The sequence below is a fragment of the Enhydra lutris genome, unplaced genomic scaffold, assembly GCF_002288905.1.
Source record: "Enhydra lutris kenyoni isolate GAN:26980312 unplaced genomic scaffold, ASM228890v2 scaffoldscaffold17, whole genome shotgun sequence".
Taxonomy (NCBI): Eukaryota; Metazoa; Chordata; class Mammalia; order Carnivora; family Mustelidae; genus Enhydra; species Enhydra lutris.
The window spans coordinates 10,233,805-10,255,043 of record NW_019154101.1 but is presented as its reverse complement, the minus strand read 5'-3'; the positions used below and the strand labels follow the sequence as shown (position 1 = coordinate 10,255,043).

The 21,239-nt window shown below is 38.1% G+C and overlaps 1 protein-coding gene across 1 annotated transcript in view; it reads left to right on the top strand.

Moving 5' to 3' along the window:
• The window catches only part of LOC111147526 (zinc finger AN1-type containing 3), a 346,816-nt gene that overhangs the window by 279,044 nt on the left and 46,533 nt on the right, over positions 1-21,239 (top strand). The window contains exon 4 of the mRNA XM_022503589.1: positions 8,592-8,657. Within this exon, the coding sequence (XP_022359297.1) occupies positions 8,592-8,657 (66 nt within the window). The remainder of the gene's footprint in view (positions 1-8,591; positions 8,658-21,239) is intronic.

Here is a 21,239-nt window from a genome sequence, read left to right as displayed (position 1 = left end):
AGGAGTCCATTGGGTCCTTCCTTTTCCAACTACTTATCTGTGGAAGGGTAGATTTTCTTGATAGCCCTAATTTAAAATTGAATATACATGTGGATGTGAAAAGTCAGATGTCTTCCTTTAAGATGGGCAGGTCTCATAATTTTCTTAAAAATTGTATAATTTCTTTTTATAACAGTATGTTTTTATGTTGACATGTTATTTTGTGAATTTTAAATGAAGTTATATTACTAAAATGTTTTCAGTTTTAATTTCAGATCAGGTACATATCAATAGGTATAGCCCACATAAACAGAAACTTGCTAGTATCTTTAATAATTTTTAAGTATAAAAAAGATCCCAAGGGGACTCCTGAGTGGTTCAGTTGATTGAGCATCTGACTCTTGATTTTGGCTAAGGTCATGATCTCAGGTTTCCATAATTGAGCCCCACATGTAGCTCTGCACTGAGCACAGAGTCTACTTGGCCCTGTCCCTCTGCTTCTCCCCTAGTTCTATGCACTCTCCCTCTCTCTCTCTCTCTCTCTTTAAAATAAATTAAATTTTTTTTTGTTGGGGGAAAGGTCCCAAGACCAAAATGTTTGAGAACTGCTGTGCCAGATAAACATATAACTGTGGTGAAAATCAACTATATATATAATAGTTCCATTTTCCTTTTGAATAGTTTTGTATGTTCAGTAATTGCTTTTGGCCTGGATCATTTTCATTCAGCAGTGAAAAATATATTTTTGAACACCTAATGTGCTAGATTATGAAAATGAGTAAGACTTTGCTCTTGCCCTTGAGACTCATTCCATTTAAGGTCATTGCTGGGTCAAGAGAGAATATTTCTTCCAAAGCACATCCCCTGGCCCCTTCAGGAATGTCCACTTTAACTCCTCTAAAAGAGTCCCATCAGTACTAGGCAAGTAGAAAGCATTCCTGATTTCATTTTTTTTTTTAAGTGTTCTTCCCTGGGGGGAGAGTGGTGTGGGAGAGTTTTTAATGTTATTTCTGTTGAGAAATAGGCCAATAAGCATACTCACATACAAACATATGCTAACCTTTGCAAAGCTGCCCAGCACTATAATTTGTTTAGGGTAGCAGGGGTAGAATGGTAATGAAATTTTGTTGAGAAGCCCTTTATGAGCAAAACAGATAGCTACCACTAGCAACTTCTGACCCACTTTGAAAATCTCCTTCTCATGAATCCCTAATTTAGATCTAAATGGTATGAGAGATCATGGAATAAGTCAGGATTAGAACTTCCAACTGAGAAAGTAACACTTGGATTCTGTAACAAGCTTTGTAAATGGTTTAATTTGGTAGTTTCATTTGGAGAAATGGGAGGGCTATTATCTGTGCTGAAGATTTTCTGTAAACTTAGATTCCCACTCATTATATCTTTATGTATTCTTGTTTTTAATCAATGGTGCTTTTCAAACTCAATTATGTAGACAGATTAGGTGTATTCTTTCTTATTAAAACAGTTCATGAATTGCACATTTAAGATGAGGTTGGAGGATCACCTTTTCTTTTCTGAAGGAGATGACTTATTTTCTTGTGCATTTTGATCTGTTCCTGATACTCATTTCTTACTGTTTATTTCTTACCATTTATTATTTTATGTCTCCATGTATGTATTGAAGGCTTTTAAAGAAGGAATCTTTTTGCTATTGAAGAAATATAGATTTTTTTTTTTTTTAAGATTTTATTGATTTACTTGAGAGAGAGAGTGAACAAGAGAGAGAGAATACACAAGCTGGGTGGGGGAGGTAGAGGGAGAAGCAAACTCCCAGCTAAGGGGGAAGCATGATGCAAGGGCTCCATTTCAGGACCCTGGGATCATGACCTGAGCCAAAGGCAAATGCTTAACTAACTGAGCCACCTAGGTGCCCTGAAATATAGATTCTTCAAATATTTTTAAAAGATTTATGGGGCGCCTGGGTGGCTCAATCATTAAACATCTGCCTTCAGCTCAAGTCATGATCCCAGGGTCCTGGGATTGAGCCCCACATCAGGCTCCCCACTCAGTGGAAAGCCTCCTTCTCCCTCTTCCACTCCCCCTGCTTGTGTTTACTCTCTCACTGTCTCTGTCTCTGTCAAATAAATAAATAAAATCTTAAAAAAAATAAAAAAGATAGCTTTACATTCTTAATATAACCATATCAGGAGACAGTGTAGAGTTTATTTTACTGTCTCCATCACATAGGGGTTTTTTTGTTTGTTTGTTTTGTATTTTTTTTTGGCTTGGGTTTTTGTTGTTGTTGTTTACTTGGTTTTTTTGTTTTGTTTTGTTTTGTTTTTAAGATTTTATTTATTTATTTGGCAGAGAGGAAGGGAGAAGCCGGCTCCCTGCTGAGCAGAGAGCCTGATGCAGGCTCAATGCCAGGACCCCTGAGATCATGACCTGAGCCAAAGGCAGAGGTTTAACCCACTGAGCCACCCAGGAACCCCATATTTTGTTTTGGTTTTAAGTTGCTTCATCAAAAAACTCTTGATAAGGTTTTATAAATCTCTTGGGAGGGAGGAGAATTGTACCTCTTGAATCTGCTGTCAGAAAACACGTTTTGAACACTGAGCCTAGAGAAGTGAGATGCTGCGTGGTAAACAGTGTGCAGATTATGAGAGAGTGGAATTGAAGCTGGTTAAAAAGGATGATGCATTTCTAATTAGCCCATAGTGCCTTTAGTTGGAAATTAATTAGATACTGTTATGTAAATGTCATGTTAATTAAGCAAGAATAGTGAAGTGTTATAAATCTGCAAAGGAATGGCTATTTTTGTGTATTAATGTTTTCCAGTTACCGTGAAAGAGCTGATAGTAGAATATTTGTTTGATTATTGAACTTCTGGCAGTTTTTAGCTGACTCCTTGACAGTCCATTTTTCCTAATTGCTGTGCTTTAACACATGGTATAACTGTAGCCAATGAACCCTGTGGATCTAGGAACCAAAAATAACCAGTCATCACAGCTGTTTTAAGAAAACCTCTCTGGGTAGATTGTTGGTCTCTGTTATTTTCAAGGTTAAGGAGAAATACTGTTTTTCTGTATTTACTTAGCCTTAGATTTGGAGTGCCTAAGATGATTGCCATCCTAAACACAGCTGCTTCCAGGATTGTGTTCTCTGCTTCCTCCTTGGGTTTTGGTCTTCAACCAGTCTGTGGGACTGACTACTACATGGGTAGGCTCCGAGGTTTTTTTGACCGTTAACTCCATAGGAGGCTGACAGAAAATTTGAGAATTCTGCCACTTCAGCTTGAAATATGAGTGTTCGGTAGTTAATGGATACCTTTGTTCAGTCTTTCTGGATTTGCAGGTTATAGTGAAGTTAGTATGCAGATTCGGCCCCTGTCTTCAACTGTACAGGCCTGAAATTAGTACTGCTTCTCCAAGAAAATCCACTATACTTTTAGAAATGCTATAAAGATTTCTTGTTGGGAATACAGCTGAAGAATTATATTTCATGCCTCTCACGTGGAATTGCAAATGCAATCCATAGTGCTACATTATGTATGACACCTTTAATACAAGAATAGAAACATCCCTAGAAGACAGAATAGCGTATTCTGACTTCTGGTCACAAACCACAAACTACCACAGACATTATTTACTTGTAAATTTCAGGCTTTAAATTATTGAAACTTAGGAAGAAGTCCTTGAATATAACATCAAATGCAAAATGATAATCTGTCATTAAATATCTGCAGATAATGAAGAAATTGGAAAAAAGATATTTAATACACTATAGCAAAAGAAAGCAAAGAGAACTTATAGTAATTGCCTAAAAGTTAGTTTCGTTTGGTTAATCTTAATCTCATTTGGTTCAGAATCCCCAGAGAGCCTTTCATTAAACAAGGAATTTTAACTGTGGGTTTTTTTTTTTTTTTAATACTTAAAAACCCAGAACTTATTTTCCAAACTCACTTGCCACTACCATACACTACAGGGTAATGGTGTAAATAATTCTGTACTTAGAAATATATTTCTTTTCTGAACTGTGATCACACTGAACACGTAAAACACATGTACATACACATTCATCACGTTCATTTATAGAATGCAATTATGAAGAGGCTTCCTCACCTTGCTCTTCAGCTATTAGCTCTGTCTACCCTCCTATTTGCAAAGAGGAAGAAGGGCCAAAATTAGAGCAGGGTTTACAGTGACTTATTGGACCATTTGCTACCCTCAGACATTAGAAAGCTCAGTAAAGAAAAGCCAAGTCCATTCCTTGATAGAGCAAGTGCCCTGACTTTGACTCTTATATTAACTCTCAAAATTATTTTGTTTGCTATATCCACATGGCACCCATGTTGTATTTTTATTGTTGTAGACAAAAACTTGAAAAGGTTCCCCTTGAGTGGTCCTTAATTTTCTGTTTTCATTTTAACAGAATTGATTTGGAATTATAGATGATCCCTGACCTAACAGTGGTTCAATTTAAGATTTTTAGACTTTAGGATGGTGTGAAAGCCATATGCATTCAGTGGAAACCATATTTGAACTTTGAATCTGGATCTTTTCTTGGGCGAACTTTGAATTTGGATCTTTCCCCAGGCTAATGGTATATGGTATGATACCCTCTCATGGTGCTGGGCAGCAGCAGGGAGAACAGCTCCCAGTTAGCTTCACCTTCACAAGGGTAAATAACCATACACTTAGAACCATTCTGTACCCACACAACCCTTCTGTTTTTCACCTTCAGTACATTGTTCAATAAATAACATGAGGTATTCAAGACTTTAGGCTTTGTGTTTGATGATTTTGCCCAACTGGAGGTTAATGGAGGTGTTCTGAGCACACTTAAGATAAGCTATGCTAACTATAATATTTAGTAGGTTAGGTGTATTAAATGCATTTCCACCTTACAATTTTCAACTTATGATGGCTTTATTGGGACATAACCCAATAAGTTGAGGAAGATCTATAATTGTGTAGAAGTAGATATAATCTCCTGTGATAACTATTTTTATTTGGGAGTATAGGAATTTTGTATGACAGTACAATTAGTGTAGAATATATGTGCAGTGCTCATATGCATCCATTCTGGATTTTATTTTATTTTATTTTATTTTTTTTTAAGATTTTATTTATTTATTTGACAGAGAGAGATCACAAGTAGACAGAGAGGCAGGCAGAGAGAGAGAGAGAGGGAAGCAGGCTCCCTGCTGAGCAGAGAGCCCGATGCGGGACTCGATCCCAGGACCCTGAGATCATGACCTGAGCCGAAGGCAGCGACTTAACCCACTGAGCCACCCAGGCGCCCCCCATTCTGGATTTTAAAGAGTTTCATAGGTTATGGTCTTCCAGACCAAACTTAATTCCAAGCTTTCTGTTTATAATATTGTCCAGTTATCAAAGCTAGGATATATTATCACTGCTAGTTACTAATGCTGTCAATTTGTTTTGGCTCAACTGTGGTTCCATTTGTACTTTTCTATAATGTAGTGAATACATTGGATTGGGTTGTTAGTTTAACAAGCTCTCTGGAGAACACTTTCATGATGATGCATATTGAGATGTGCAAGGTAGCCTTAAAGTTATTTGCGTATTTGCCAAAACCTACAGAAATTCATTCATTAGGAATTTTAAAAACGATCAACTCTGAAGCCACAGATTGAGGTAAAGATTACATTTGTAAATATGGTAGTGTTAATTCATGCATCCCAGCTAAATTTCTTTAGGGGCTTTGATTTGACCAATTCCTCCCTTCTCTCATAATTTTACTGGATGAATTATTTTATGTCCTTTTAAAAATGTATTCTGATAGTTATGGAATCTTGTGCTCCTTGCAGCTCACAATGTTGTGGGTACTCAGTGATATTGGCCAGATAGTGAGCTTGGAGTTAAAGAAAATGTTATCAGAAATTGGAACTGATTGGGCTGTTAATATTTACATTGTGTTCAGATGTTTTTAAAATGTGCGCTAAAATCAGTTCTTTGCCCACCCCCACCTATTGCATCAAAATTTCCAGAGTCTGGGTCTGGGAATCTCTATTTTGAAAATGCCCCTTTGACCTTTCTAGATTCTGGAGATGTTCTAATATTTTTATCTGATGGTTGTTACACAAATACATATATGTTAAAACCCTTCAGTGTGTCTATTTAAGATTTGTGCACTTCATTGTAGTATTTCATGCTTTCTGTAATACCTCTTGAACTTTTTTTTTTTTTTTTTTTTTAAATCAAGTAAACCACTCCCAATGCAGGGATTGAACTCATGAACCCAAGATCAAGAATTACATGCTCTACCGACTGAGCCAGCCAGGCACCCCTTGTTATACCTCAATTAAAAAAAAAAAAAAAAAGATTTTTTTAAAAAGACACATTACTCTCCTGATTTCATTAAGCAGCTTGTTAGTGGTTACTTAATAAACACTATTAATTGCCCACTGTTCACATAGTCATAACCCAAGAATAGATGACAAGGTGGGTCTTGGCTCCTGGGAACATAAAATCTGATGATAAAGTGTCACATAATATAAAGCTTTATACTTTAGGAAGTCTTTTTGTACAGACTATCTCATCAACACTGTGGCTTATAGGCAATTTACTGTCCTTGCTTTTTTGTTAAACTTATCCCGGATTACTCAGCAAGTAGGAGGTAGTTGCACGACTTTAAGTCTTTATAACAGTCTGTAATTCCCTAGAAATAAGAATGCTTCAGTTAACAACAACAAAAACCCAAATCACAAACCTCACATGGAGGCAAAAGCCAAAGTGTTTTTATGTAGCTATAGAAGCCATTATCCAGAGAGTTCTTAATAGATATGGAATTTGTGTCAAATTTTCCTACAGTTCATTGTCACTTCATGTTGCCTATTTTTTTTAATTTTTTTAATTTATTATTATTATTTTAATAAACATATAATGTATTTTTATCCCCAGGGGTACAGGTCTGTGAATCGCCAGGTTTACACACTTCACAGCCCTCACCATAGCACATACCCTCTCTCAACCCCCCTCCCCCCAGCATCATGTTGCCTATTTTTAATGTCACAGTTGTCCATTTGGACTCTGGAATTTCAGTATGTTAAGCTTTCTCTAGTGACTGTGATGTTTGTGGAAAAAATTTTCAACTGAAACACCTTGCTCTCTATGGCCTTCCTAACATTCCGTTTATTCTTGCCTCAAGAAAATTTTTGCCTCATTTTCAAATTTTTGAGAAGTATTTCCAGGAGATGCTGGCCGACATTAAGTATTGTTCTTCCTGATAACATTTAGCATTTATTGTTTGTTCCATATTCTTTGGCACTTAGTCATTTCACATTTAACTCTTTATTACTGTCATGTATTGTTCTTTATTTATGTACACAAATCTTGCCTTCCTAAAAGGATTATAAGCTCCCTGAGCATGAGACTATCCCATGTGGTGGCACACAGTAGGATTTTCTAAGTACTCTTTGACAGTAACAATAGACTCAACTCGGTTTTTCCTTCCTTTTCCTTTTTCCCCCTCTGTGTCTTAAACCCACTAAAGTTCGCTGCTGTTACAGCCTTGGTGTAGGATAAAGTGGACTGATGAACTTCTTAGGTGGGATCTCTGGGTCCCAAAACCCATGGATATTGGTGGCATAAAATCTAAGAATAAGGCTCAGAGCTCTTTCTTTTTTCTTTTTAATGGGTAACTTCTGTGATAAGAAGTCTTGTCATAGTTGGCATACAAGTATGCCAAGAAATCATGTTTCCCTTTGCAGTCATCATCACCTGAGGAACCTTTTCAAAATACTATAACATTTGCTTGTGTGTTTTGTTCCTTTACGATCATCATCACTGGCCCTCATAGGGCATGTCGAGAAACATTGGTATTCATGTTTATACAGCAGCTTCCTATTTCAGAAGGTAGGGCATGGTCCCCAATATGGGACGGTTGGAGTATATATCAGTATCAACTTAAGAATTTGTTGGTGGTCCTGATTCTGGAGAGTGAAATTACTGCTTTTCAAGCCCTCACCCAGTAACTGACTGTATCTCTTGCATACTCTTGACTTACGCTTATCTACCAGATATCTGGGCTCACAAAGATTCCATAAGAGGCCTCTCTTCCTATCATATTCTTATAATTAAGCTAGATATTCTTCCTTGTTCAGTAATTCTCTTTATATATTAAAATGATCCTTAGTTTTTTATAAAACAGTGTTTTGTTCCTTAGGGAGTTTCCCCTCTTTAAATAAGGCTAGTTTTGCAATAAATTCAAAGGTGGGATGACCGCTGAGAACAACTTCAGAGGGAGTGCTCCTGCTTCGGCTCTGTGGAAAAACTCATCTCCCCAAACTTACCTGGTAGTTTCCTCTTATGTGGATTAGAATTCTAATTAAAATTTTATCCTCAACTTCTGAACATTTTGAAACTCCATTGTTTTTTATGAAAAGCATGTTATGATATAGAAAGAATATGGACCTATGGTCTAAATAGCTGAACTGAAATAGGGTCCTTAGAATTAACCTTCCATTACCACCACCACCAGCCACCTCCCATCTTTCCCACTGCTCCTCTTCATGCATATTTTCAGGTTGATCCCTGCTTTGTTTTCAGTTTCTCTTTATCCAAGATAGCAACTTTGGGCATGTAGAAGATATGTCCTGACTGACGTGCCTGCCTTTCTGTTTCTAGGTGGGCCATGCACAGACACAGCTCATGTCTCGTTAATCACACCAACCAAAAGATCCTGTGGTACAGGTACGTACATCATTCTTATCTGGATTCATTCTTATCTGGATTCCTCATAGAAATTAGCTACTGGTTTTAACATGGTGTCTTTCTAGGATACTCTCTAATTTCTTCCATCAGTTGTCAAGTGGTGTATTATGTGCTAAGTATTGGGAGTGAGGTAGAGTGAACAGGGGTCAGAGTTGTGCTCTTTGAGGTCAAGTTGAGTTAATGCTGGCCGCTAGAACCAGGAAGATGGACATTAAAATTTATCTACTTCTTCATGTTTGAAGAATATTGTTAAGACATGAAACATACAGAAAATACAGATAATTGCCTAGTTTCTGGACTGTGTGTAATTTGTCTAAGTCTTGGACCTACTACAAAACATTATTTAAATAGTGGAGCTGAAGGGCTAAAGAAATTTTGTAGTACAGATAGTGTTTTAACTTGACAATTAAAGTATCCTAATAGTTTTAGAAAATTATTTTCTCCCATTCATCTTAAAGCTGAGGGGTATGCTGAAATCATTCTTTTTAGGTGCATGGAATCCCAAACACACCTCTGTGCATCTGTGACATTTTTATTAAACATGAAGTCATGAATATTGTAGCTTTCTAAAGAGCAGTTGTAATGCCCATTGCTCCCTTAGTCTGTAGCTTAGTTTATTTTATTTTATTTATTTTTTTTTTAAAGATTTTATTTATTTATTTGACAGAGAGATCACAAGTAGGCAGAGAGAGAGGAGGAAGCAGGCTCCCCTAGAGAGCAGAGAGCCCGATGCGGGGCTCGATCCCAGGACTCTGAGATCATGACCTGAGCCGAAGGCAGCGGCTTAACCCACTGAGCCACCCAGGCGCCCCGCTTAGTTTATTTTAAACACTATTTGCTTTTTCTAGTAATGCTACCTGCTATTTAAAATATCTTAAAAATTTTATTTGGAAGAGTCAAAGTAATTATATTTTTTTTTTCAGAGGTCACAGTTAGAGTCTTTTCCATAACTTAAAAAGTCCTTTTAACTCCCCAGCAGAAATAACACAAACTATTTCTGTGTACAAAGTTAAACTGAAGCCTCAGTCCCTTTAAATGCTCCTAGTTTTGATGATAAACCTGAAACAGGGCCTGTCCTTGCATGGTTTCAGAGTAACGTCCAGGCATTGAACTCTAAGGAATTTAGTTTTACTCTTCTCTACCAATTTTGAGGCGGGGCGGGGAGTACATGAGATTGTACTAGTATGCTCTCATCCTTCCTGTGCCCAGTACCTGAGCTCTCCTGGGTAGTTCTGGTTGAGATAAAAGAAAGCTGTGCCCTTGGGTAAGGCCATCCTGACTGATCAGTGGGAAGTTAGAGAGCCAGCTTCCTATACCCACTCTAGCCAGAAGCTTGAAAACACTCAGAGCCCTTTGATTTCAGGCCCAACACTTAACATGCACCAGTGTACTTTAGTCTTTCTTCATTCCTTTCTTCCAGTCTTGGTTCTCAGAATAGAGTTTACCATTGGCACTACTAACATGTTGAGGTAGTCAAGGAATGGGCTTCAAATACATTGGGTCATCGGAGAGATTTAGAAAGGAGACTCATGTGCTCAGCGTAGACACTGATATTAGTAGGAACCTTCCTGAATATCATGTGCTTTTTTTTCTAGGCAGATCTCTTCAGTTTCTAGGCAGATCTCTTCCCTCTCTCTGCTCCCATACAATTTCGTTTATCTAAAAATAATCACAGCATTTACTGCATGCTTACTAAATTACCAGGCACCATTCAATATGTTTTATATACATGTTCCCTTAATCTTCAGAATGGTTCTGCAAGAAAATTATTCCTCTTTTATAGATGACAAAAATGGGCACTCAGAAAGTTAAGTTTTTCTGGGGTGGTAATATTGCTAGTAAGTAATAGAGTCAGGACTTGAACACAGATCTTTTATTGTTTCTAAATTTAATTTCCAGTATAGGTAACATACAATGTTATATTTGTTTCAGGTGTACAGTATAGCAATTCAGCATTTCTCTGTATTACTCAGTGCTCATCCTGCTAAGTAATATCTTAATCCTAATCACCTATTTCACCCATACCACCACCCACCTCCCCTCTGGTCACCATCACTTTGTTGGACACAGATCTCTCAGATGCTAAAGCCTGTGTTGTTTCCCACCACATAATGTTACTGCTTATCACATTTTACTGTAATCACTTATACTCCCAGCCAGTCAGTGGAAAAACATATCATTGGTGAAATATGGAGAAAGAAAAACGGGATTTTGAAACATTGCATATTGTGAAGTGGTTCTAAAAATGTTGAGTTCTAGAAACAGATCTGATGTCAGATCCTAGGTTAGCCACTTAACAAAATGTGATTTGGGGTAAATAAGTTAACATCTCAAAATGTGTTCTTCATCTGAAAAATGGGATGAAAACTCTTTCTCATAGGTTTGATTTGAGAAATAATAGATATAAAGCTCACATAATCTTCAATAATGGGACCTGCTACCATACTATAATCACTAAAGATTCTTTGTGGTGTTGATGGTGTTGGTATCACATTAATATGTATTTAGGCAGAAAGAAGAGTAGAATAGAAGTTATTTTTTTTTTTTTAGAAGTTATTTTTAACAGAATGGAATCTAGTTTCATTAATTGATACTGTTGATCACATTTTTTGTTGCATGTCAGTACTATATCAGGAACTGAGGGTTCCACATGAGGGAGGCATTGAGTTCTCAATCACACATTCCCAGGCCTCCTTTTAGGTGAATATAATACCTCTTAACTAAAAAGAGATTGAGACTTTCTGGCTTGGAAGGAAATTAATGCACTGTGCAGGTCATTCCCAAAAAGCCTGAAGGAAAGTTGAGATTTCCTAGTGTGATACTTCTTTTCGAAAGCCTGCCAGTGTCCCCTCAGGCTTGTTAAACTAACCAAATGGCTTCTGCCTTACACAGAAGGGTCCTGACTTCAGAGGACAGAGCTTCATCACTTTCAGAGATAAATTAAGTGATTTGCTTTGAGAATCACAGGTTGACTGTCTTTGTTTCTTTCCATCTTTCTGTCCTGGAATGAGAAGGTTGCCCATTGTGGGGATTCTGGGCATTTTTTTTGGGGGGGTGGGAATCACCACCAGTTACTTACTGTTGTGTGGCTGGAGTATCTTGTATTCTTTTCTTTATTGTCTAGTCTTCAAGAGTAGGACGCAGTGCTTCTAACACATGCCCTGGTTCTTCTGCCATAGTGGGTACCGCAACTAAAGAATATCTTTAGTTCTCCTAAAGATCGCTCAGACGTGGGCTTCAGGTGTAGGTGATCAGTAAATAATTACCTTACAACCACATGTTATTTCTTATGAGCTGTAGAGTGAGACCCTCTGTATTAGACTATACCAACTCTTCCCAGCCAATCTGTCCATACAAGTTTGGACCTAAAGCAGCTCCTAGCATAATAATGACATTATAGGCGCACCTGGGTGATGGTTCACTTGGTTAAGTGTCTGATTCTTGATTTTGGCTCAGGTTAGGATCTCAGGGTTGTGAAATCAAGTCCCATGTTGGGCTCCATGCTGGATGTGAAGTCTGCTTAAGATTTCTCTCTACTGCTTAAGATTCTCCTCTACTCCCCCATGACCTCCATCTCTAAAGATAATAATAATAATGATGATGATGATGATGTTATATTAGAAAAAGGATACTTAGGCTAGAATCAAGTGGTTGTTCTTTTTTAAGATTTTTATTTATTTATTTGACAGAAATCACAGGTAGGCAGAGAATCAGGCAGAGAGAGAGAGACAGGAGGAAGCAGGCTCCCTGCTGAGCAGAGAGCCTAATGCTGGGCTCCATCCCAGGACCCTAGGATCATGACCCGAGCCAAAGGCAGAGGCTTTAACCCACTGAGCCACCCAGGTGCCCCTCAAGTGGTTCTTTAAATGAGTGATCTCTGAAGAAGGGCATATAATAATAATCTCTGAGGTATGAGGAGAAAATAATAAAAGCTCTTCATCTCAGCCTTTTAAAATTTCTGTTTTCCAAACTTATTTCATAATTATATATTAGTCTATGCACATAGTTTAAAACCAGCAAGTACACAGAGAAATATATATAATATTAAAGGTATGTAGTCAAGTATTTTAGAAATGCATGTACACTCAGAAAATTGACCTCGAATAGGTCATTTCTTTGTACTTTAGTACAAAGTACTTAGTACTTTGACAATTAGATAAGAAGATTAGCATTAGACACATTAGTACGTGGCCTTTATACATTAAGGCCTGAATGGTTGATTATGTCTCTGTTTTTCAAGTGACTACTTTTTGGTTAAAGGGTATTATAATTTAGAGAGGTGGACAGAGCTTTAGAGTGGTTGGTCTGTAACCATCAAAATGAGAGTGGGAACTCTTTTTAAGAAACTGCTTTGTGAGAACTGTGAGTCTAATAAGCAGATTGCAGAAAGGAGCAGTAATTGCAAAGGAAAGATCAGTTTGTATTTGTGAGCTAGGTGAGAAAGGCTTTTCTTTAGATGCTGGCTTTTAGCCACATAGCACTATTAACATTTAAACTCTTTGTAATCTTTAGGTGGGGGGTGGGGGGGGAGAACGCACTGTGATCATTGTGGTATTTAAGCAGAGAAAAATGAAGTGAAGCTGTGTGTGGCTTTGTCAAGCTTCAGGGTATCTACAGTCAGCAAAGAGTTGAGAAGTGCCACCAAGTCTCAGGTTGCTTTTGGTTAGAATGTGAGAGTTAAAGCATTTCATACTTTCAGATTACTAGAGAGAGGTTTCATTTCTTCCAAAAGCTCAGAATATTTTGCACATGTTCCCTTGTCAATTCTCACAACATTCCTGCCAAGAATGAGTATATTGTGAAAGAAAAAGTTCACTTTCCTTGGCGACAGACTGCCAGAAGATTCCCTTTTGTCCTTCATCTTTTTTTATCAAGTTACTCCTTAAGCCAGAATGTAATCCAAGCTATGGTCACCTCCATCAGATAACTGTATTTTGAAGATAATTTGGATGTTCAGGTGAATATATGAGGTCCTATTTTTGTGTTTAAAGTGCCTTGTGGGACAGGAAGGAAGTTTGTTCCATTTTCATAGGATTTCTTGTTTAAAGACCTGACTTTTTCTTCATAAGACTTTTTTTTTTTTTTTTTTAAACAGAGAGTTACAGCAAAAGAAATAAGTTGTTTTGTGTTTCATTTATTGGCGCTTGCTGTTGACGAACCTTAAATTGTAAGCTGTAATGGACAGAACCATGTCTTGTCTGAAATGTTTCTGGAGAAAAATGTGTTTCCACTAGGATCCTTGAACAGTGACTAACTCAAGGACCCTACTTCTTCAAAGAGGGGCTTTAAACAATTCTTTGCTCTAGGCCCTACCTTGAATATATGAAGACTTTTTAGCATATGAAAAAAGGAAATTGTGCCTTTCCTAGTTCACCACTCTTATGTGCCTTTGTTTTTTTGTTTTTTGTTTTTCATTTTAATAGTCCCTTAAAAAAAAAAGATTGTACTTATTTATTTGAGAGAGAACACAGGCAGGGGAAGCAGCAGAGGAAGAGGGAGAAGCAGACTCCCTGCTAAGCAGGGAGCCTGATTCATGGCTCCATCCCAGAACCCTAGGGATCATGACCTGAGCCGGTCAACTGCTGAACCAGCTGAACCACCCAGGCACCCCTGTAGTCAGTCCCTTTATTTCAGAAGTTAAAATAAGGAAAAAGACATACAAGTTTACAGACTTGATGATACTGTCAATAGCCTTTTGGTTTACCATATCTATATCTACTTTTACTCTTTTTCCTGTAAGTATGTTGCGTAAATAATATTTTCTCTGATACGATTGAAAAATTATGGTTTTTAAATGCTGTGTGTATGTTAAAAATAGTGATTATAATTAGTAAAATAGCAAGCAAAATAACCATTTGTGGGGCCATAAGTGAGCTGTAGTATTGCCTGAGATGAAAGCAGATGGAACTAGAAACTGTCCCATTAAACATCAAGGCAGGTTTTTCCAGAAGGTTTCATCAGTTCCACTCTTATAAGGATGTTAATTCCTTTTAACTGTATATCCCTTGCTTTTAAATTTTTTCTTTTTTATTTTTTCCCCTTTCTGTTCCTTTTCCTTTTCTTTCAAAAGCTCATATTAATCCTTTGGAGTTATCTATTTTTCTTTTAGTATGATGAGCAGTGACATGAACTAGATACATTTGTATTGCTCATTGCCCCCCCCCCCCCCCCCCGCCAACGTTTTCTTGACTCTCTCCTTTCAGACAAGCTGCTTATGTTATTGGCTGTTCTTACAAAGACCAGGGAAGAAACCCCCTTTCACCTGGGAGTTAGGAGAAGATTGATGTACTGAACACTTTCCACATCCATGTTCAGAAGCCAGTTAAGGGGAAATGTTTCATGGTTGCTTATATTACCAGGAGGTTTATATAAGATCTTTTAAATTGATTCAGAAGCAAAGGGTGGTAGTGTTAAATCAGAGGTGGCCCTGTACATCTGAGAAATACTTACAGTTGTGTGTTTTATCTCCTGGTAGAGTCAGTCAATATTCATGGAAACTTCTCAACCGGCTGTGTGGGTCAGTATTGCATACTGTTACATGACCCTTCTGTAAGGGATGCTTTGCTGCTTTAGAGAGATGAGACTTTGGGTATGAGTTCAAGTGTAATTCAGTTCTCTGTTTCATTCTTTCTCCTTGGTCCTTCAGGTATAGCTTTTCCCTCGGGTCTGCAGTATCAGCATTTAAGACAGAAAATTAGAAATTTGACCTACTTATGTAATACGCAAGTTCCCATCAGGAGACTATTAGGGAAGATACAAATCTTTCATTTTTTATTAGCATTTAATGTAACCATTGAAGAAAGATCAAAACAGTAAATCTGTCATGGTGAAGAAAAAAGGATTAAAAAAAAGTTTTACCTCGTGCACTCATCTTGGGTCCTAAACGAGTTCATTGGATTCCTGGGGCAAGGGACAAAATGGATAACAAATATTTGGCAAGATTGCAAACATTTCTGTAATCTAAAAGGTCTGCCTTCCTGTGTTTTACTGTAGAAAACAAGCCACAGGTTACCATAGTATGCCTTTAATGGCTGCTTACTGATACTGTATGGTTTTTGGCAAGTAGGTGGGCAACTGGAGAAAGGAAATAATCTGCTAAATGCTTCTTCTTGTGTTGGCTTTTATTTTCTGTAAAGACGTTCACCTGCCTGACTTGTTGCTTATATTAAAGAATAGAATGAGGTGATGAGGCACTGTATAAAGAGATGCTTTGATGTGATTTGATAGCCAATATGTAGATAATAGATGATTTTCAAAAGCACCTCACATGATGTGTAGATTTCAGAAAGGATTGGGGAGAGGTACCTGTAAATGAGAGTGGTTGCCACCAATTGATGTGGTTGCATTATAGGACAGCTAGACATGTAATGTGTATGTTTGCTGGACTTGAAGCCAGAGGCTTGTTTTAGAGGACTTGTTTGAGTCTTGTTCATAAGAAGCAGTATCTTCTCTGAAAAAAGGCTGATCTAAGTGACGACCAAGCCAGGGTGCCAGTCTTGTCAGGAGGCATTTTTGCTCTCGATGGATAAAAATACTCTCCAGTATTAAAAGGAAGTGTGATGAGACCCGCTGCTGTTTTGGATGTGCATACATGAGGAGGCTAGACTTTGGTGCTGAGCCGCTCGTGGTGCACATGTTTTGTGCAGACTCAGTTTGCTTACATCCTTGAATGCAGTTATAGCTGGTGTGTGTGTTGGGGGGCAGGTTGTGGGTTGGTTTGTTTTTGCATTTGTGGTCATTTATTTTATTTTATCATAGCTTGCACTCTTACCAAGGAGAAAAACCTTGAACTTATATTAGCTGTTCTATTGCTCCACTGGGACAAAATGCCTGAGCCAACACTATTTGAAAAGGATATCGAGGGAATTTAATTACCCCTCTACGTCTTTGGAACTTCTGGATTTGGGGGTGTTTCAGGTGCTGCTCCATAGCACATAGGTAGGTGCCTGACAGAGGGCAGCATGTTAGAAACACAGCTTTCCTTAAGCAGTCTTACCAGAAGGAGTATGATAGAGCAGCCACAGAGCTGCATTATAAATCAGCCGAGCCTTGCAATGATACTGCCCATTAAGGAGACTTTTTTTCGCCCTACTCAGTTCCTGGCTGTACTAATAGAACAGCACATCAAGCAAGGCTGTAAATAAAAGTTATTACCTAATAGGTGGGTACCGAAGTGGAACGGACGGAGCTGAGGCATGGAGGCCTTATTACTGCTCATCAGCAATTATAAACAGGATAAAGTGTCTGGGACTTGCGCTGATGCAGCGAGGCTAATAGAGGCTGGGAATGACACTAGCTGTGATAGGATGATGTATACTGATGGGTTTTTATTGCCTCATAGTGCTGCTTGCTTCCAAGACAAGTCATGTTATCCATTTTCCTGCTTGCTCATCTATCTGAAGAGACAGTCTCCTATTGCCTGTTCTGCCACCAGGTGGGCTGGCATTTATTCCTCATACCTGTGTCTGCTTCTGAGGCACTCCTGTGTGCAGAGTCTTAAATATTTCATAATCATGGCTGATTAAAGCTGGAATCTTATTGTATTGCCTGCTGTCATGGATATAGATCACACCTTCAGAAGTGGTTGCTTATGTGTAATATAGGACCAGCTGAGAAACTAGTCAGTCAGCCAGGCCAGTACTTTATTAAAAGACCACTGTGACTGTAGGAACATGCTAAAGAACTGATAAGCATGTGTCTCGCCCCTGGCAGCTTATGGCATAAAAAGTCCAGAAGCATAAATATAACAAATTCTATAATATTCTATAATATTACTAAAGCTTTAGAGAGCAAGAAACATAGCTAATGTTTATTTTTTAAAGTGAAGACAGGGAGGATAAATTATGCTAATTATTTTTTTAAAAGATTTTATTTATTTGACAGAGAGATCACAAGTAGGCAGAGAGGCAGGCAGAGAGGGGGAAGCAGGCTCCCCGCTGAGCAGAGAGCCCGATGTGGGGCTCGATCCCAGGACCCTGAGATCATGACCTGAGCTGAAGGCAAGGTTTAACCCACTGAGCCACCCAGGTGCCCCAGCTCTGTAAAATGTCTTGTCATTGTGTTAAAATGGGTATGTTTTTCCTTTTGCATGTAAAGTAGTGATTTGACTTACCAATTCCTGCTTATCCCTTTTTTTCAGAGAGAGAGTTTTGTGGGTAGTGGCCAGTGGAATGGAGGAAGAGAGATAAATTGGAGAAAAATGTTTTAAAATAATAGTAGGATTTAATAGTTGATTAGAGTTGGCTGAAGAAAGAATGCAAAGTTGAAAAACTGGGGAACTGAGGGAAGAAGATATGGCTGATGGCAAGGAAAGAGTGGGAAGAAAAACTGAAACTATTTTCAGTTTCTGATGAGCTAAATTTTAGGTTTATTATAGATAGTCCTATAGAAAATTATCGGTCTAGTTTGGAATCATTAATCTAGAAGCAGTGATTAAGGGCCTGAAAGTGGATAAGGGAATGAACACAGAAGAACAAGGGGTTGCTAAGGATTGTAATTGGGGTTGTGGGGGAGAGAAAAAGAATCCAGTGAGTTAAGAAACTTAAAGAAAGGAGAAAGCTGCATACAGGGTCTGAAAGAGATAAGGTAATAGGAGCCAGGAGGTATGAGGACTGAGGAAATTGTTGCCTATGGCTATCAGAATATCATTAGGAAACCTGGAAGAAGTTAGTATGCCGTGGTGTGAAACCAAAGCCTGTGACAGGTCATTAAAGAGGGACTTAACAACCAGGAAACAGGGGCAAGAGACAGAAGTCATTCAGGTCAGGATTTAGGGGAGACATTAAAAACCAGTAAGTAGTGGTGATTAGAAGAGAAATGGAGTTAGGCATTTTTTGACATGGAGTTGTTTAAGATACCCAGGAGGGAGACAAACGATAAGAGACTCTTAATCTCAGGAAACAAACTGAGGGTTCCTGGAGGGTGTGGGGGGTGGCAGGGATAGGGTAGCTGGGTGATTGGACATTGGGGAGGGTATGTGCTATGGTGAGTGCTGTGAATTGTATAGGACTGATGATTCACAGACCTGTACCCCTGAAGCAAATAATATATGTTAATTTTTTAAAAATAGGGAAATATTTTGCCCTTGTTAAAATACAAAGGAAACGATGACCCAGCTGTTGCACCACTGGGTATTTACCCAAAGAATGCAAGAACACTAATTCAGAGAGACATGCATCCCTATGTTTATTGCAGCATTATTTACAGTAGGCAAATTATGGAACCAACCAGTGTGTCCATTGATTGATGAATGGATAAAGAATGTGGTGTATGTGTGTATTCATACACATATATAATGAAATATTATTCAGCCATAAAAAAGAATGAAATCTTGCCATTTGCAATGGCATGGGTGGAGCTAGAAAGTATAATGCTAACATCAGTCTGAGAGAATCACATACTATGTGATTTCACTTGTACGTCGAGTTTAAGAAACAAAATGACCAAACAAAGAGGAAAAAATGAGAGAAAGAGAGAGACAAAAGACAAATCAAGAAACAGACTCAACTCTAGAGAACAAACTGAAGGTTACCAGAAGGGAGGGTGCCATGATTGGGATTAAGGAGTGTATTTGTTGTGGTGAACCCAGGGTGGTGTATGGAACTGTTAAATCACTATATTGTACACCTGAAACTAATATTACAGTGTGTGTTAACTCACTGGAATTAAATAAAAACTTTAAAAAAAACATACGAATGAAAGGTACATGGAAGGAGAAAGAAATAGAAACTATTACCAGAGAAATAGAAGAGATACACAAGCAAGATTACTTAGAGGCAGAACCCAGGGGTATTAGTTGTCTCCAAGAGTATAAGGAAAGAGATACAGATATAGATAAAGTGATTTTATTTTTTAATGTATAGATAGCTTGGGTATACTCTCATCCCATGGATTTCCTAAGAACCACAACTTTCTATTTGAAGCTACCCTTTCCTTTTGTATTCCACTGGTGACTAAATCATAAATCATAGTCCTGACTTAGTTTCAAATAACTTGTAGTTTGAGAGGACTAAACATTTTTTCTTTTGACCCTTTCCCAGACCCAACTAAAATAAAAGCACAAAAATAACCTGGAGACTGAACCATATAATAAATAAAAATGTGTGTGTTTAACATAATCAGCACTATATATAAATATATAACAATATTATAATACTATTGTATGTGTTTAACATAATCAACAAAGGATTTCTAAAAATGTTTTCAATAAAAGATTTTTAATTTCTAGACATTGTAGTGGGAGTGGGTTGAGGCTGAAACTTGATGACTGCAGTGGTGGCAGCCACTGCATGCAAAGAAAGTCAGAAACAGGGCAGAAAATGGGGGTCCACTGAAGGTAGAACGAGGAAAGAAGGATAGAGATTGGTGGTTGAGAATGGTGGGCTCTGGAGGCAGACTGTATGGGTTCCCCTTCCAGTTTCCCAACCACGTAAGAGGAAAAACTGTTGGGCCGCTCTGTGAGCCTTGATTTTCTCCTCTGTAAAATGACAGATCTAACTGTAAAGTTGTTCTGAGAGAAATGAGATCCTGCATTTAAAGCACCTGACATAGTGCCTGATATATGTTCAGTAGGTACTAGAGATGTGAACAGAAGGTACCTGATGATGGAGTGTAGAGGAAAGTGAGAAAGAACTCCAAGCTCCAATAGTCTGGTTAGAAAAAGACTGGGAATCAGAAACTGTGGTGATGAGGCCCCTGAGGCCAAGCAGATTGCAGGGTGGAGATCAGGCAAGACAAGGCAAATGGGGAGAACTGTTAGAAGTCCTTTTTTGATACATGAGGGTAGTGAAAGACAGGAAGCCCAGAACTCTTAAGAAAACTGGACAACAGAACTGGGAAAATCAAACTTCTTTTTTGTTCTGTTTTGTTTCTGAGACTAGTTTTCTTTTTCTTCCTTTCTTTCTTTCTTTCTTTCTTTCTTTAAGTTTATTTATTTATTTATTTGACACACAGAGATCACAAGTAGGCAGAGAGGTAGTCAGAGAGGAGGGGAAGCAGGCTCCCTGCTGAGCAGAAAGCCCGATGTGGGGCTCGATCCCAGGACCCTGGGCTCATGACCTGAGCCGAAGGCAGAGGCTTTACTCCACTGAGCCACCCAGACACCCCGGGACTAGTTTTCAAAGTAAAAATTTTACTTGTGTATTGGTAGAGAGAGATTTCACAAGCTTGACTTCTTAAAAAACAAAACAAAAGCAAAATACAACTCTTCTCTAAGCTTCTGTATTATAATTGAGAACTTCTCTTCTTTCTGGGTCAATTCACAGTTTAGGAACCATCGAAGGTTGATAGTTTTCTTGTGGTTAAAATTTTGATAAAAAGACTGGCTAGTATGTTCAAACCAACAACATGAAAGAACTTTAACCAATAAATTCAGTTCTTTATGATTAAAAAACAGACAGTTTAACCTTGGAAACATTTTTGTCACAGGGGCCTTTGTGTTGTGATTAGTTATCTGAACAACCAAGTGCCTCTGTGGGCTCAGTTAACCAGCCTCCCACTACATATGTATAATTATTTTTAGTGCATACATACACTGCTGTAAAAGCTTATTTGGCCTTATGC